The sequence below is a fragment of the Osmerus mordax genome, chromosome 15 (assembly GCF_038355195.1).
Source record: "Osmerus mordax isolate fOsmMor3 chromosome 15, fOsmMor3.pri, whole genome shotgun sequence".
Taxonomy (NCBI): Eukaryota; Metazoa; Chordata; class Actinopteri; order Osmeriformes; family Osmeridae; genus Osmerus; species Osmerus mordax.
Window position 1 is genome coordinate 9466149 of NC_090064.1, and position 19703 is coordinate 9485851.

General features: G+C 46.3%; 1 protein-coding gene across 1 annotated transcript in view; it reads right to left on the bottom strand.

The window, feature by feature from the left end:
- ptprn2 (protein tyrosine phosphatase receptor type N2) overlaps positions 1-19703 on the bottom strand; it is a 95529-nt gene that overhangs the window by 39406 nt on the left and 36420 nt on the right. The window contains exon 11 of the mRNA XM_067252212.1: positions 4057-4121. Coding sequence (XP_067108313.1) covers positions 4057-4121 — 65 coding nt within the window. The remainder of the gene's footprint in view (positions 1-4056; positions 4122-19703) is intronic.

Consider the following 19703-nt stretch of genomic DNA (forward strand, 5'->3'; position numbering starts at 1 on the left):
TTCTTATCAAGTAAATCATAAAAATGAAGGTCAAACCCCTTCACCTTCTGCTTTCTTTAAAGTACAGTATCATTTTCCGAGGGCTAGTTGACATGTTTTTGAGCGTCGTTGCCCCTTATGCTCACTCCGTTCATTATAGGGCAGGAAATTGGGAAGAAAGCCTTCCAAATCCAGTGGTGAGAGGTCATCACCGTCGGCAACCTTTTCCCCGAGATGAGTTCTGCCTCTGCTTCTCCACCCAGTGACTTTGATTAAGGAAACCACAAGGGCCTTCTCCTTTCTAAGATGGTGGCATTCTCCGGCATTTCCTTCCTCTTGACAGACGACAGGATTATACTCTAATGTTTATTTCTCCTGAATCCAGTCCCATTATGTGGACAGAGGAGATGGAATGGGAATCTTTAAAGGTTCCTCTGGGAGGTAATTCAATTCCACAGCCCAGGGTATGATAAGTAAACACACACACATACATATATAAATACTTATATACACATATACATACACACAGACATTTATACACACTGAAAACACTCCTCACTTAAGGACGTGCACGTGCACACAATGCATGGCAAAAACCACCACATGCACACACACATATACACACACACACATACACACACATACACACACACACACACAGAGGGTTTAATCTGCTGAGATCCCTGCCTGCCATATATGATTTACAATTGTTGGTTGAATAATCAGTTGACGTGCAGCTTGGGGAATTCCTCACTTAATGAGTGTCTCTTAACATAAGCAGTTTGCAGCAGTTGTCTACGATATGAGACCACTGTCAAAATCTCAATGAATCTCAATTTTACCTGTCAACAGAAAGACATGGGGACTAACTGGCCAGCTTTCTTTACAATGCTTTAGAAAGTTCTCAAAAGTAGACATTTACAATGCTATTTGTAGTAGAGAAATATTTGTGTTCTGTACAGTATGTGCATTTAACATGCAAAGCACAGATATGGGTGGAAGGGGTGTGTATGTTAGTATTTATGTGTGTATGAGGGAGGGGGGGCTGTGACTCTGTAGGTGAGTGGGGGGTTGATGTGCACGCTAGGGAGCATCTGTCTGTCAGGTCAACTCCCCCTAGCAACGCCAGTCGCCAGGGAGTTTGACCGACAAGCACCGCAATCCCATAACCCCCCACCCCCAACATACTCCTCTCCACACACACACACACACATTTCCCCTGCTGGCACCTTCCATGCTGTGTCTGGGGCTGGAAGCGAATGCAAACCTTTACAGACCCCGTATTTGCACGCCCGGAACACACACAGGCACACACACACACACATACCCTCACCAGATCAACAACATCTGAAAAAGAGAGACTAGAAGGAGACATGAGATAAGGATACTTGGAGGAGGCTCTGTGTGCTTCTGAGGCTTCTCGCTCCTCCAAACTGGGTCCTGCCATCTGGATATTGTCCTTGGCTTTTACCAGGCTACCACTGGTGGTAGTTGGTATTCAGTTTTTTGGGTATTCTGGGGGTCTCCATTCGTTTTAAATATGGCCAATACACACAGTTATGGACAACTGGCTCAAGGGATGAGACTAAGATAATGTCAGAATGTACCTGTGGCTTTTTGGTTTTGCTCGCCCTCTCATTTTTCCTTCTTACAACTTCACGATGCCCGCAACCTCCCTGCAGGAGCTTGTATACCAGCACTGTTGTCTTTCAGGTCCAAAACAAGTGTGTTTTGAAAGAATCAGAGTTTACTATGACAGAATGAGCGTTTCTACAACCTTCTACTGCGTTTCCATCTTCCTGTAAATTGAGCTTGCGTAATTAAATAAAACAGTACAGGGGGAAAAGGAGGAGAGGAGGAGGAGGGGTATTTACAAGATGAGTTTAAGATAATCTATAGATGAGCGGCTCTTGTGGAGTATCGATCACCCCCCTCCCTGGCCCCTCTCCATCACACACCTCTTTGACATTTGCCTATCTTGGTCAATATCTTCCACTTTTGATGCCAATTGCTATCCGGGCATCTTTCTAAGCTGTTTTGTCATTTTCTGCCTTCTAAAAGGAAGATTGAGAGAAGGGAGAGAGTGGGAACACTATACTCTACAGTATTCCCATCCTTGTGATGAGCCTTTACTAACACAAAAAGAAGCAGGTTAGTAAGTCAGACCACTAACTATTCCGGTCTTTGAATCCTACCATTTTAATTGGATCCCACAGGACAGGGTTTTACTAGCTATCAATTCACTCATAACCTGGGTCAAACCATCAAATACTAAAGCAGTAGTTTTACCAAACATCATTCCAGCTAATGGATTTAAAGAGCCCACTTCACAGGCTTCACGTCCTCACCAAATCCCTCTGCTCTTAGTTATCTTTCTGCCCCCGTTCATTCACTTGACCGACTAAATCATGCTGAATCATTCCTGATGTAGACCATGGCTATCACGGTGCTCATTCTTTATAGTGCCAGTTTTTAGCTTTTAACTCGACCATGAGATGTCCATCCATCATGCTGTATAGCCTACTACAGTCCACACACTTTATCTACACACGCTCACACTCACACTCACACACACACATAAACACACAAGATGATCAGATTTTTTGCTCCCGTAGTGAAAGACTGATGGCTCCCGCCCTACCCCCTCACCCCCTACCCCCCCCCTCCCCTCCCTCTGTCACTCCAACCCCCCTCTCCCCCCTCCCGCCCTCTCTCTGAATCCTGCAGGGAGATTATGATTGTAGCTAATTATCTACAAATAGGACCAATATTACAAACAGAGCCCTGCACTGTGGCTAAGTGCTGTCTGTTGAGCGAAAGACAAGGGAGAGAGAGAAAAAAAAGACAGAGTGATAGAAAGAGAGAGAGAGAGTCTGGGTATGGGTGAAAAACGACTCGTTACACTGAGATGAAGAGAATGAAATTGGGTAGAAAAGGAGGGCACAGATGAAAGAGGGAGGAAGAGGAAGGTGTGACAAGGACAGGAGGATGAGCGAGGCAATATTGACCCAGGGCGGAATGATCTGGTCTCTACGTAGATCGCCTGTTGCCATGGACGACAGTAGGTCCCCAATGCAAGGGGGGCCGCGTCCATTTAGCTCCCAGAATACCTTGTGATCTGGGCGGCCGGGGGGGGCTGATGGTGTTCTTGTGTTTTGTTACCACAGAGCGCCCTATTTACACGCCTTGATGGAGGAAGATGCCACAGTCGCATCAATAGACCCTTGATTCGTTTCTCACCTCCACGCACATACACATGAATATTTATTAATGTCGAGACGAAATGCGTATCGCGCCCTCTCATCTTCACGCACCCTAACTCAACGCTCTTAATTTGGTTCCAATGAATATTTGAAGGCAGGAGCCAAAGTGACGGCACTCTGGATAATCTGCGTATTGTTCCTCTAGAGCTTGCAATCACCTGCTCTTTTAAAGTGTCAAATAATGCACACGGCTTTGTCTTGTTGTTCTTTCTTTGCCATGGCAACGAAAAAAAATTAAACCTTAAGAGGAACAGGAAATGACTGAGGGGGGACATGTTTCAAAGCAACGCGCTCTGAGGGAAATACGTTTGGCTAGAGATCAATGATTTTGACAAACAGTGCGAGACGCATAAAGGAACTAGTATTGAGGTCGGACAAAGATATTATAAAAAATGAATGATGGCGCTGTGTTGCTTGAGCAATATCCCAAAAGAGACCTCTATCTAATCAAAGTACCTTACAATGAAAAGAGCCCCAGTCTGCATGTCTCAACAAATTACAGCATCTTGCCTGTTGCATCTTTGCGTATAAACCTTAGAAATATTGTACCTTCAGTACACTCCATAGCACCCAGCACTATAGGATTTAACAGGGACATTTCATCTGAGCTTCTTCTAACACTATTAATTATTATAAAGCCAGTGACTCAGATGAAAATAGATAAAAAATTATGTGGGCCTGCATAGGATGTTAAAAAAAAACAAGCTTTGGAAAGTGCTAGAAGTCAACTTGTGCTCTTCAGACCCCACAGCACACAGTGTACGTGGTTATTATTCACCATGCCAGAACATTGATGTCATCAAGCATGACTTACATCACTGACTCCAGACTCCAGGATCTTCAGACTCGCTTCCTTCTCCAGCTGCTGCTTCTGCTGGGCTGGAAAACACACAAGGACAGGAGTTGGTGCATGTGTGTGTGCGTGTATGTGTGTGTGAGTTTGTGGTGTGTGTGTTTGTGGTGTGTACATCTGAGGAAAGAGACAGGAGAGGAGTTTGACCTTCAAGTTCCTGCCATGAGTGTGAGAGTGACAGACATGGTGTGCGCGTGTTTGTGTGTGTGTGTGAGAATGAGTCAGATGTCAAACTTGTCACACGGTGACCGCTCCAACTCTCACTCTTGGAAGGTTCAAGCTGGTGAAAAAAAGGAGATCTCCAGCCGTGAAGTCCAAGTTCTACAGTCCAGTGTGGGTATCCCGAAAGACTTTGGGGCCAAAGTGTTGCACTATTTAAATGCTCTGTAACCAGAACTGGTATTCCAATCCTAGTCTAGTAGCTAATGTTGAACATCGACAGAAGAAATTAAATGGAGCTCTGTAGTTTTACACAAATGAGTTTGATCAATAAATATATAATCAATTCACATGTACTCTGGAACAATATTCACATGCAGATCAAAGTGAAACAGGACGGACACAGAACGTTTATAGATCACAGACTTCTGAAGATGTTTGGTTCCGTCACTTATCTACCCTCTCAAACCTCACTCGGAAGGAAATGTCTATATTGAAAAACAAAATCAAAGAGAACTTCATAGATTATACCAAATTATAGGGTGAAAAGAGTAGAAAAAAAAACAAGTATAATTTTAATTGAGTTTGTTAGCATTTGAATGTATCGCCTAATGGGAGGAGAAGGAGAGAGAGAAAGAAAGAAAGAAAGAAAGAGAAGGAGAGAGAGAAAGAAGGTCCTTTAAAATCCCATTTCCCCAGATGAAGGGTATGTAAATGACCCTGAAGAGCTGAACTCTACCCCACACTCCAAATTCGGCAAGGGCCTGTTTAATTAGTATTTTAATCTATCCCAATGATTCCACAGTCTGCAATTTATGCAGCATTCCATCTAATTAAGCACGTTACTTTTAGGGGGAGTAATCATTAGGAAGGCTGCTTCTATCTCTTTGCCTGTCTTCTCTCTCTTCTCTCTCTCTCTCTCTCTCTCTCTCTCTCTCTCTCTCTCTCTCTCTCTCTCTCCCTTAGCAATGATCTCCCTATCATCTCATCAGCCATCACCATAGCAATGGGGACATCTTAATGATGGTCAGGATTTGTAGATTGAAGGATGGGGAGGAGGATTGGGAGTAGGAGTGCCCAAAAGTGTGTGTGTGTGTGTGGGGGGGGGGGGGGTTGCTGGGCTGTACAGTCAGGCAGGAGGCAGATTAATAGAACAGAGGATATGGTTTTTGCAGTACCAACCTGGCAACCCTTTGACATTCTACTACACTGCTCTACACTGTCTATTATGGTGCACAAATGTATAGTTCATCGGTTGTAGGGAATATGGGGGTTCAGCAGCACACATCTTTTATCTCAATTATATATGTACCAAACATAGCACTCACAAACTGTGCTTTTATTTTCCCACTCTCCCTTGGCGGTACATCATTTCTGAAAAGCTGTGGGTGGCCATCTTGTTTCCTCCGCAACTGAAGTACCTGCTCATCGCCAGTGCTATTTAGGGTGGGGGTAATGAGGGAGGCAATTAGACCCAGCTGGGCGGGGGTGGGAGCGCGGGCGAGTGAAAGGTCATGCTCACCGTTTGGTCTTAATGAGGACCCCTTTGGGGATGGGGGGGGGGGGGGGGGTACAGCAAGTCAGTCAAACCAAGAAAGATTAAATTTTAAACCAACACAGTTAGTCCTTACATCAGGCTGTGGTTCCAGTTTGAGTGACAGGCTGGCATTATCTGGCTTATGGAGGAACCAAAGAAAACTGAAGGTCAGTATTTGCTAGACGAGGAGCTCACATTAGACACTTAAAGGAGAAGGAAGCAGTGTTGACTGTAAGAACTGAATGAGTGGCACTATTTGTATTTTTTTTTTTATGTGCGAAACCTGTTTTTCTCTCAATTTTTAAAATACCCAGATTTGCTTTATGCATTCCCCTAACCCCAAAATGACAACTCTTTCACCGAATAGAATATGTAGTGTAGTGTGTAGTTGGGTAGAAAGAACATAGTTCCTACATGAAACTGCATCCCATATGAAATCTAGCACTATAGATGGAAAATATGTATTGTAGAATTTGGGATGAAATGTCCCTTCAAGCTTTCATTCAATACATTGAAATGATTGAAATTGAAATTCCTTCCTCTTGGGACACAGATGGTCTGAACCTGGATGATGCTGCAGCTTTCATATTTACCTCACGATTGTCTTGATGGCCGCGAACGTTTGAGGGAGACTGTGAAAATGGATGTCGGGTCTCATTTTGCAGCTTTTGTTCCCTTCATGAATTTTAATTAGCGTATTGCCTGAGTCTCCCTAATTCCATCTATACTAGGCAGACTGGAGAGGTCCAGCTGTTCAGATGAACGTTTTTGGTCATGGTGTCTCACAACCCTATTCTCCTTAAGTCCTATTCTCAGGTGTCTTTAGCTTTCTAAACTTGACACAGATTGACTCAGGAGTGTAGTTTTCCATGACAACATGTACCCTTTTTACATTTCATAAGTAATATAATATTATATATATACTATATATTTAAAATATTGATATAATTTCACACTGATGTTCCTGGCCATAACTGCGCCCACACTAAGACTTGTCTTCAGCTGGCGTAGACATGCCTCGGTGGGCATTCAAAACATTGAGAAAACACAAAGGTTTTCGTTCATTACAAGGGTTCTCTTCTTCGTGCCCCCAGCCCCAGGCTCTAGTCAAGAAGTCTGAAGGAGCCGGGAAAAGAGAGAGGCCATTTTAATCAGCCGTTGCGAGCCTAAAAGCACCATTTGCACAGCCTTGGCAAATAAACACTCAAAGCTCATCTGCTCCTGTTCAAGAGCTTTAGCATGTCATACTGGAAGTGGCTCAGAAATGTTATTCAATTCCATATTGTTTTTTGAAATGCTTGACATTCTACATGTAGCACAAGGACAAATATGTGCGGTGCCTTCAAAATGATCCCTCTGAAAAGCCAATACCTATTACCACTTATTACATTCATAAATTAATGATATTGCTCAGTCATAAAGAATATGTTTGTTGTTGGTATTTTGCAATTACGTCTCCAACACATAGAGACGTTTGTCAGGTTTGCATCAGACACGACACAGCAGCCTTTGTTGTCACAGGGATTGAAATGTTGCCACAAAATGGAGGCGTAGATGACAAAATGCATATTTCACGACCTTCCCACCCCCCCACCCCCCTTCCTGATTGATCTTTTAATATTGAATATGCATCCCCCGCCCATCTCATCATTCTTCACTTTCCCCTCTATCCTTCCATCGCCTCGTTCCTCAGGTCGACAGCCCCCCCAATCCTCCAACCCCCCCAACCAAACATCCATCTCTCCGCCCGTCGCTCTCACCAAACAAAATGAAAGTGTTTATTGCGGAAGAGGGCTGACTCTCTCTCTCTCTCTCTCCCTCTCAACAACCGTTAGCCTTATCAACTGGCAATCACTCCGATATTAAAGCTGCCAATTGTGCCTGTCCCTCTCCTCCCACCCCCCTGCGCACATATGAAGGCTGTCTGTACACATCACACAGTGAGGGGAAGGAGAGGGAAAGATGGAGGCGGATGGAGAGAAGGATGGAAAGAAGGATGGAGGAAAAGGAGGGAATGAGGGATAGGAGGATGGGGGGAGGGAGGGAAGGACACATCAGGGCTCATGTTTCAGTTAAAATCATGGGAGGGGAATGAAAAAAATAATCACATTTCTCAGTCTCTGCCACTCCCATTCTCATTTCACAGATGTGGCATCTTCATTACATAGACCATACATGCAATATGGTACAATGTGGCCTTTCACATTTTATTTTATTGTTAAAATTCTCTATGATATGCTGATTCTTATCAAAATGTAAAACATCTCGGTGATATTGTTGTCACCTTTACATGGATGATGTCGCCTTATTTGTTTTCCAATGTCCATGGCAGGTTTTTCACCAGGGTGAATTCAATATTCTGCACAATGACGGAGAAACAAATTCAAAGGCTATGGATGCAAGATTACAATGTCAGCAGGGCACAGAAAGAAGACTGTGTGGCAAACCTCACAAACAGTAGATGCACACCTCAACGCACAAACAAAGCTACGCACATACACGCACAGCCATCTTTCCTGAGACAATTCCCGAACCCTCCTTTCCATTTTGTATTTCTCTTTATGGATATAAGTTGTTGTTCTGCTCCCTCTGCTTTGATAAACCCAGACACCAAATCACAGAGAGAACCGACAAATTAATGGGGGGAGATGGAAATATACCTCCGGAAGAGAGGTGTGGAAATTAGAAAGGAGAAAGCGAGAGGTTACAGAGGAAAAACAAAATACTTTATTCTCCCTCCGCCGCTGCTAATACATCCACCGTCTCCATGAGTATGACATCATTAATGCCAAAAAACGCAGTTGGATGGACCAATCGTACGCCTCAATCCAGGTCACATGGTGCAGCCATGCTGGGAACCAGTGGGGGTCTTCTCCGGTTTATTGTTTATTCAAGTCTGATCAATATCTTCCTGTGGCTAAACCAACAGCACTGCACGGCAACCCACTGTTGCTTTGCAGTCTGAATAAACTCCCCACGATCCTCCAATACCAGCTCCATGCAAGACTGCCCCCTAAACCGAAAGAGAGCCTACCCTTTAAATCCCACCTAGAGAATTTTACCCCGGCCAAACGTCTTCTTTAAAACGCCAGCCTGGGTTTTCTGCCTTGTCTGTTGGGCTGTTTACAACAATGCGCCACGTTAAAGGGCGAGAGGCTCAGAGCGGAGCTGTGAAAGAGCGGGAGACAAGGTGGCGGATGTAGCCTGGCGTGGTCAGAGCCTGCGGGTCTAATTCCCGTAACGGGGGGGAAGTGGGCATGGAATCATCATGCCGGGTGTGTCCTGTGCGCTGTCCAGGCATGGCTCCTCGGTATCAAACACATTATCCCCCCCCCCCCCCCCCCCCCCCCCACTCCCTTCCTCAAATATAACCCCCATGACACATTTATAATTACATTTTGCTTTTGTGAGAGGGGCCTCTTTTTCAAAAATATGGCAGATTACACCTTCATGTGGGTCTCAGCCCCAATCCCTGTGCTCTGTCCTGCCAGTACACACTGTTACACACACACCTGCACACACACACACGCACAGACACACACACACTCTCGATCCCTTTCTCTCTTCCTTGCCGGTTGATTAATAGATTGTGGCTGCTCTGACACTCTGTGTAGAATAGGCATTTTCCATTTGATAGGTGCTGACACCAATTCTTTACGGACTGCAAGAGACGGGAGGGTGAGAGAAGCGGGGGGCAGGGGGTGTGAGGTGTGTGTGTGGTGGGGGGGAGGGGGGGTGAGGGTAGCAGGGGGGGGGGGAGGGTGTGTGTGTGTGTGGGGGGGGGGGGGCATGGGGGGGGGGCAGCAGCGGTGGTGGCAAATGACTCGGACAGCAGCCAAACCCCGTAGATATGAACCTCACGGATGTCACCAGGCATTCTAACAGAGACACTCTAACCACGCTCCTTCCCAACCAGCACTCTAAAACTGACAAGCTAGCATATGCGTGACATATTCAATGAGAACTGCCCTTGACAACGGTTTCGAAGAAGAGGATGGGTTCACAGATTAGAGTGGGGTACGCCTTTCTACTGAGTGAACAATACAAATCCGAAGCAATGATCGTAACGCAAGCACCGTGCCTTTAGTCTCTGTCACTTTTTCAGCTTCTCGGATTGGTGATCTCTCGAAGTGACTTCTCCCCCCTTCAGACAGAATTACGGTTAGCAGAACAGTGGAACTACAACGACAAAGCTCAGTGAAATAAACACCATTACCCAGACTCCACAGGGTCTGGATTCCAAGCCAGATCAAACAGCAGTTTGTACTGGATTCATTTGTCGAACTCAATGTGGATTTTAGCAAGACACAGTCCTTCTCATATTTAAACGACGAAAAAGATTCCCTTTTCATTCCCTTCCCTTGGGTAGATGTGTCTGTCGGTGGTGTGTGTATGCGTGTGTGTGTGCATGTATGTGTGGGGGGGTGCTTGTATCACACAGATGAAAACATCTGGCAGTTTGCCACGGCTGAAGGCAGTCTACCAGGGGACGAATATGTTTGGGGAAGGGGATTGGGAAGCTGAATCCCAAACACACACACACACACGCACACACACACACACACGCACACACTCACGCACACACACTCACGCACACACACGCACACACACGCACACGCACTAACAGACACACGCTCCCAAACATGCACAACTCTCTGCCTCTCTCGATGACATGTTTTCCCAAACACACACGCACAGCCACACAAACAGCGCCCTTCCACAGCCGTGCACGTACGCACGCTCCCCACAGAGAGAACACTGACAGAGACAGCCCTACCTGTCACTGTGGCAGCAATTATCCTGCGGGCTCTCTCTGTGGACCATCTCCAGCAGGGTCCCCGATTACTAACCACATCACTGAGCTGACGCGCGCACACACACACACACACGTACTCACATGTCTTACCATGCTTTTCAGTTCCAAAATGATCATATTTGAGCCAAGCAATGGCTCAAATGACCTGTTCATGTCGACATCCCGCTTGAAGCGATGATGACTAATAACATACTCATGCACACACACAAACAAGCATCATGACACCCGGTGTACCCTAGGACACTAAACACTATCGTCTCATTTACAGTACAGTAGTCCATGCAGTGCATTGCCCTCACAACCTATAATCAATGAGGCTATGGATGCGGCTGCTCAGGCAGCCCCTGCAGGCGGAGCGGCAGGGAGCGGGAACCAGGATGTGAGCTCCACTGAGCAGGGAGACAGAGGTACACATCTGCTCAAGGCTCACCGCCAGGGCGGCCATCTTGGCTGAAGAGAGGATGCATTGTGGGGAAAGGATCAATCTGCTTCACACATGTCAAGTGGAGCCGAGATCCGGTCGACTCTCACGCCGAGTGTGTGTGTGTGTGTGCGTGCGTGTTTGTGTGTGTGTGGTGGTGGTGGTGGTGGTGGGGGTGGGGGGAAGGGGGGGTTAGAGACATTGCCTAATAGTGTCGAGCTGTGAAGGGTGATCTGAGAAAGTGGAAAAAACTCAGATGTGACCTCATTACAGCAGATTTGTTCCGACTGTCATTAGAAATCGCCAGCGCTGTCACTCAAGTCAGGAGATATGAGATGGAGAGAGAGAGATGGAGAGATGGAGAGAGAGAAGAGTAGGAAGGGGGGGTTGTGTGTGTGTAGCGCTGGGTGGGGGGCTGGGGTGGAAAACTGTAAGGGCTCTGACCATAACACAAGGGATCTACTACAATACTAATGCTGTCACCGGACCCATACACCCACCAAATTATAGTATTATAGCATTATAAAAGGGACCGGTGTAGTGAGTTGTTCTGCGCTGACCTCAACTTTTTCAGCTTTTCAACATCGTCTTGGAACTTTCGGCTTTCTATTTCCTGCAACATCTAGCTATTATACTTCTAACTCCACTAGAAAACAAAGTGCTTTACAACTTTTAAAATTATGCATTGGCTACTGCTATTTAATCATAAGAGAAACTTTAATACTGGTCTAATTTTATTAAAATTCTAATAAAACGTTATCATCCCCGTAGTGATAAATATGTAAGAAAGTGAAAAGATCTACAAGTCTCTACTTATTGTCATTATTGCACTGGCATTTGAAATGACTATTCCCTTACTTAATTTCCCTTTTTGTTTCAAGAGATAGATTAGAAGAGCATGTGGGATGGGTGGAAGATGGTCGGCTTCTTGAATTCAGAAGAGCAACTTCCATTTACTTAACTCTCAGGTTAGTGATTTCCACTTACTTCTCACAGTGCCACTGGCGTGATAGGGTAAAGGTTCAATAGTGTTTGATTGGTTGAGTCTGCCTGGAGTAGCCGATAGGTGTGATTTGAGTTTTGGAATCATTGGTTGAATTGCGCCAGGCAAGATTAGTGAACCACACATAAGAATGAGAAAATATAATTTGTGTTACAACCTGGTTTGTAGTGTGATTCTTCAAATCTGGGCTAATATGGCAAAATTTGAAACATTGTGGGCAATGTCTTAAATAAAGATATAATTTAAATATCAATCTCTTTCTCTCTGTTCTTCTGAAACTAATGGGACAGATTTCCTGTCAACATTAATTTTAGGGGAAACTGTCCATTTTAGAGTGCTGAACCATTTGAAATGCTTTTAGCCAGAGGTGGCTAATGCTGAAAAGATGTGCGTATGCAGGCTTTTAGGTAAATCCCTATGACAGATCACCCCCGGTCTCACTGTGGTCAGAAACCAAACAGAGACATACACACACATACATTTACATGTACACACACACATCTGGTGATGTTGAAAACACAACATTATAAATTTGAACATATCTACAGCCCAGTCAAAGCATACATATATACTATATATATATAGTACACACATGCACACACACACACACACCCACGTTCACACATAAACAGGAATAAATGCAGAAAAATCATAACCTGCCTTTCCTGCATCCGAGTTGAGTTACTTTATCTAAATCAAGGTCAGCACATGCAAGAATTTTAAAAACTTCAGAATAAACAATAACCTAAAGCTAATTTATATATGTTGTAGCACTCCTCCCCCTCCTCCCTCCCTCCCTCCCTCCCTTCCTCCATGTCTGCCTTCCCGTGCAATCTCTCCTCAAGGTAGCCCAGCAACATCTCTCCTCACAGCTTAATCCCATGGTGAATTTTCGCCAATCTGTAATGCTGGGAGGAATGTGATAGGTGTACTAATGAAAGTGTAGTTCAGCACTCTAAAACAGGTGTCAGATCAAGGGACAACATTTCCCATAATCCCACTGGGCTGATGTGTCCGAATGTGGGTGGTTGTTTTTATCACAATATTGCTTTAGGACAAAGCTATTATAATCATTAGCATGCACATAGCATGCCTGACACTAACCAAGGAAAATCACAGACCATCAGAAACGAGAAGAAAGAGGAGAGACTAGAATAGACTGAAGATGCTAGATTCTGGTTCACGTCCCTGGACCAAAGCACACGTACTGTGTGTTTCACATGTTTACACATCCTCCAGCACTGCAGTCCTGAGCTTTGCACCGGCGTGTCATTTCCTGTCTCTTTAAGGACACCTGTTGTGCTGCATGGCTCATCTCCTCCTCATTTGGCCGTCTGTCTGGGCTCCGTGGGCCTGATTACCAGGCGCAGGCTGGTTCCAGCGGCGCTGCTTATCAGTCTAATTAGAGCCGCCGGCAGGAGATGGACTGGGAGGAAGTAGCACGGCGTCTCACCACTACTGCACACCGACGTGTACAGGAACGACACGCTACAGAACGCCGGTGTCTAAAGGAACGAAACGCTACAGAACGCCGGTGTTTGCAGGTGCGACACGCCACAGAACGCGTCCGAGAACAGGAACGAGAGGCCACAGCACACTGATGTTATAGCACACCTAGCACGAAGCACAGAAACAGCTACAGTTCAGTTCACGCCGAGGCAGTTGGAACAGGCCGCACACAATCCTTATTTCATGATGCCACTCAACTAAAAGAGCAGAGTTTCTTAACTACTCCCCCCCCCCGCCCCCCGCCCCAGACACACTCACAGCTCTCCCCTTTCAGCAATTCTGAACACATTGCATCGCATTGGATGGAAGCAAAGTATACTCCAATATTATTCTCTAAGGAATTGTAGGTTAGTCCTAGAAATAACCTTGAGGACAGATGACAGTGAGAGAGATAGATATAAAGAGAAAGAGAGAGAGAAAGATATAGAGAGAAAGAGGAAGGAAGAGGACAGGAAGGGTGGGAACAACAAAATGGAAGGTAAAGAGGAAAGAAGTCCCCAAAGAGAAAGAGAGTTTTCCAGGTAGTGCAGGCGCCAGGAAAAGGTCACTGGTTTGCTGTTCACACTTCCAGGTGATAATGTAACAGCTCCTACACCTCCCATACTGCAGGGAGACACTATCAGACCCACGCTGACAAGCCGAGAGACTCCTGCGCGTGCTCAGATTAAACCCAGAGGCCTTAGTACTCTCGATGTGGCCCTAGCACAGGTAATTGGACTCGCTCATTCTGTATAGGGTGTTATTAGGCTTGCATTTAGATATGGATGCACACACACAAACAAGTGCACACATTGTTTGGCAGGGACAGTCGCAAGACTCATTACAGCTGGAGGTTCTACGGGACTGTTCCTAGTTCTTCATTTTCATTTTTTTCCCACAAAGATATTTTGTCTGCGGACCATTTCTGTGCTCTTTTGATGTTACAGAATATTAAGAGTAGCACAACTACAAGACGGCAGCAAATGTACCCTGCTCATGAACAAAAGAGGATTCGGAGAACACTAAAGTTGGATAACGCAGGCAAAAGGAACACAACACTCAATCCCACTTGAAAAAACTCCACAGGTTTTCCGTTTGCTTCTACCCCTCGACCCACAATCGTCGGCCCTCCACCCTCCAACCCCTCAAGACTGTGCAATATATGTATTCCTCTCCATATTGTCTCCGGCGAGTCAATCTCGGTCGGATACTGGAGTTAAATTGAAAGTGGGGCGTCACTTTAAGAGGAGGTTCAGATAGGAGCGAGTTATCGCCCCCGAGGAGTCTCCCAGGGGACATGGCGCCCAGAGCCGCCCAAAGCCCTGGTGCGCACGGGCCACTGACCCGTGACAGTCGGCACCGTATCGATTTAAAGACAGGGAGAGAGGAAAAAAGGGTGGAAAATACGGAAGAGAGATAGAGAAATAAACAGGGAGAGAGAGAGAAGGGGGGGGGAAAGGGAGGGAGAGATATCCCTCTTAATACTAATACATAATTCATCAGCCTTTCTTTCTCGTTTTTTGATGGGTTCACGTCAAGAGAATGCTCATTTTTTCGGGGGGGATTAGTGATGACCTATTTTGAATGCATCCCTATGGTACACCGTCTCCTACACACAAACACACACATACAGTATGAATGGAAAACCGCTATTAGATGCTACAGGGAAATGTTTCCTAGAGGAACACTTTGGCATTTAGATACACTTTATTCTCATCACTTTTTAGTAGGGTGGTTTCACTGGATGTCAGAATCTCAGAACAAGTCAAGCCCAACTTCACTTTGTATAATATTGTGTCTTGGATACTACTGTCGGTATCAGGCTTGTGCTTGCTCAGTTCAGCCAAGATTGTATTTTGCAACAATCAGACTGCTGTTGAATCCTGCATATTTAGCCATCTAGTGATCATGAATCTCTGCATACACCTAAGGTGGTGTGAAGGTCAACCACACACACACAAACACACACAGGTAAGTGGGTGGTGAAGACAGTGACCTTGACAACAATCCCAACCCCATTACATGCTCACAGTATAATCTGCTATAATGACAGGGCCCGGAACTTCACCTCAGGTCTGTCAAAACAAACAAACGAGCAGATGAATATCTAAAATAAGTGCAAATAGGACACCTGTCTGTTGTTCTTGGTCTTCCCGGAGCCGGTGTGTAAATTCGAGAGAAGGGGCAACGGGGTTGCTGCAGTGTGTGAGCTGGACTGACGGGAGTGTGTCCACTCACCTCTCCTTAACCTGGCCGTAAGGGGGGGGGGTCATGCTTTTTAGAACGACTTCATTTGAGGAGGACCATGTGGCTACTTTGGGAGGAAACAGTTGTGTCGTCTAAATTGAAACACACTCGCTTTTGTAAAAATTGTGTATCTCCTGTTCTGCACCTACAGAAAATGTGTACGCTTTCCTTGCGTCAAGAGTACTATTAATGCATGGAATAAAGATGACAAAATTGAATAGAATCTATTAGCAATGAAAGCAAAAGCATGCTGATGGACCCTACACTGAATCGTATATATTTTCTCTATTGAACATGTTCTGAAATTACCAGTGAATTCTAAGCTGTGTTTTCAACCAGCCCTAATCCTTTGGAAAAAGAAATATATTAATTATACTCAAAGTGGAACTACAAAAGCAAATAGGGCTTTGAAGATAGAAGGCCCTAAATGTCATCCGGCTGCTTTGAAGTTGCCTGCCTGTCTTTGTTTTTCCCCACTTGTAGCTCACAGAACCACAGCCCGAATAGACGGACAGTGCTTTCAGCAGACTCTGCTCTCTCTGGTTGCACTATTAAGAGAGAAAACACACACACACACATATTGTACAGGCATATGCGGACTGGCACAAATTAAGATGTACACACACACACACAATCTCTCCGTCTCCCTCTCTCTGTGGTGCACAACACACGCACATCAGAAAAGGCGAAGCACTGTTCTTGTAGCTATGACCAATTGTTTTTGTTCTGCACCGCTCCTCACTGCCATGGACCTCTGCTACTGAACACCATTAGTTTGCTTTGCGGTGTGTGTGTGTGTGTATCTGTGTGTATGTGTGTGTGCATACAGTATATATGTGTGGGTGTGCGTGCTTTTGTACACCGGAAAGAAAACACATTCACCATAGGAAAATGGTGTGCAAAATGCACACCAACTTTCATTAGCTCGTTATACATTTTGTCAGAAACCGGTATGAAGCACATTCTGTGATAACAAAATGGCATGTCGAGCATAACAGGATGTTGCAATGGAAAAAAGGAGAAGAGGAGATGAAAGTAAGAAAGAAAGAAAGAACCATGACAAAAAACAAGGAGGATGGACATGATTCAAAACAAGGACGAGACAAGAAGAGATTCTATCTCTGCGTGTCAAACAACACTGTGGCGACGCACGTTGACAGGTTTGGAAGGGATGGATGGTGCTTTCAGGCCACCCCTCTCTGAGCTGACCCGTCCTTAATGACCTGTGGTGGCACCTGGTCTTCGCAACACCCCTCCCCCCACACCTGCTGCTCTGACAGACATGGAGGCCCGCCCCCTCCCATGCACCGAGTGGCAGAACAAACTGGCCATCGTCCAGCCACACCTCTGGAGCCTCAAACCTTTTCATACGTTTGTTTCGTTTCCGCACCTTGTCTTTTTCCTCGAAAAAATTGTACGAGAGTTGGTTAAATCCAGACGTCTTGGCACAGGACCCCTCGACTCGAACAAACATGGCGCACAGAGTACACAAGGTTTTGAATGACCGTGCACTGCTTTGGTTCACACACACACACACACACTCAACCTATGGCTGATGTTCTCTGTTCGAGAGCTTTTTCTTCGATCACGTGGAGCGGTCCTTCCAGATTGGAGAGCCTCGTGAGCCAAAGCCCTCGCTCTCTCCAAGAGAGCCCTCACTGGGGGATAGGGATGGAGAGCTGGAGGGGCAGAGAGTGCAAGCTTATCCAGCACGGTTCTTCCTACTGGAAGACAGCCCACATTTCTCAAAGCAGCTGCCCGCTCAAAGGGGCTCCTGAGTGGGCCATGAAGGCAAGGGGTTGGGGGCCTGTGCACCCTCAACCCTGGAAGGCTCGGAGCCCAGCATCACCCTTACATGCCTGAGTTCAGAAGAGGATAGGAGCGGTTGTGACAGCGATGAGTGCATGTACTGCTATCAACAGGATGTGGAAAAACTAAGCATGAATGATAAACACTTCCAAGTACTTGTCATCGCTATCATTCTTGACCGTGCCTATGATGGTTGGGGAATTGGAGTTTTATTCAGGAGAGATTGATCAAACTGAACAATGTGCTGATTCCATTTTAATATGCAGGCCATGGTGGTCACTGTTACCTTCATTGTTTGCCATCATGCTCCTTCACTTTCCACCATTTGAAGCTACATTTCTTTGGACTAAACAATGCGCATAACTCTTCTATTTACCATCTTCACGTCTGCCTGGTTGACTGCAGACTTCCATCTTTCCAATTTGCCGTTTCTGTTCCCCCCCGCCCTCCCCCCTCTCATTAATCTCTCTCTTCCTGCTCGCCGATACGTTTGTTGCGTCCTCTCCTGAAATCGCGTTCAATTATTCATGCCTGTTTTCCACAAATACCTTAGAGATGGAATTAGCAAACAAAACAATGGCGGGCGACACTAATCCCCGTCTATGACGAAGATCCTTTAATACACTTCAGGCCTGGACGGCTGGTGACAGGAGCCTGTTACAGTCTTTAGTTCCCTCCCTACACAAACTGTTGACACAGTGGATGTGTTTACAGGGAGGGCTGCTCATCTGACCCCACGCGCCAGGATGCTAGGCTAACACCTGAGTGTGGGGGATTGATGCAGCTTTGTAAGTGTGGGATTTTATGTTTGTGTGTGTGTGTGTATGTGAGTGTGCTGTGTGCTGTGTGCTGTGTGTGTGTGTGTATCAATAATTGAGCGGGACAAAGGTGACTGTGCAAGGTGCGTGGTACGATACAATGCATGAGCTGGAACATTCACTGTCTATCACCTCTCTCTCCCTTGCTGTCACTCTCTCACACACACTCTCTCTCTCTCCCTTTTATCTTGTTGGCTGTTCTGTGGTGGACCTACTGGAGCTGGAGCTAGTTAGGCAGCAGGTATGGGTGAGGGAACAAAGCTGGGTCTGAGATACAATGTTCTGACAGTTCTACAGTACATAATAAAGGCTCCACAATCTCCACTTCCACAGTTACCCTGCAAGCACCTCTATTCAGACAGGCTACCCAGAGAGTGACAACTCGCCAGTCTTATTAGGAAAAGAAATGCCTCATTGAGGCCATACTGCTGTCAGTTTGTATAGAGAGTGTTCTACCTTTATCAAACTTGAATAAGAAACACAGCGATGAAAGAAAGGTCTTGGTACAGTAGGAGGCTGCAACAGACCTTAGACAAAGATGTTTAGTGCCCTGGTATTCAAAGAATACACCGCATTATTTTACTCTTTCTTTTGCAGGATTAAACCTAAAATGGCCGAAGTTACCATCTGAGCACCCGCACCTTCTCCCTAACCCAGAAGCAAACAGCCCTGTTCCTCCACCGTACATGAAGCGGGTCAACTTTTGGATTTCGGGGGTGGGGGGAGGGGGGGAGGTGGACAATGTGTAAACGGGGGAGAAAGGAGAACGAAGTGGAACGCGTCGTATCGAATATCCGTCGGCAGCGCGGTGAGGCGCGCCTCTCCCGGCAGGCCAGGAGGGGCGGCTGCAGACTGACAGGTGACAGAGAGACGCCGGCGAGACTACAGCAAACGGACGGGGAGAGAGAGAGAGAGGGGGGGGGGGGGGGGGGGGAGGGATGGGGGGGGAGTTCAGTCACACATTCTGTAGCGAGGCGGATACACACGCTGAATGGCCCTCCGACGCGCTGATGCGCGTACGCACACACACACACACACACACACGCCCAGACACACGGTCAGCCGGAGGCAATGAAGAAGAGGAGAGGGAGAAAGACTTTGATCACCGAACTGAGCGCACTCAGGCACTCAACCACAGAGGGCAGCGAGTGATGAGGGGAGGAGAGGTGACCGCCGATGGAGAGACGGAGAGACGGAGAGAGGGAGGGAGGGAGGGAGGGAGGGAGGGAGGGAGGGAGGGAGGGAGGGAGGGAGGGAGGGAGGGAGGGAAAGGAGGGAAAGGAGGGAGGGAGGGACTAGTGAAGGGTGTT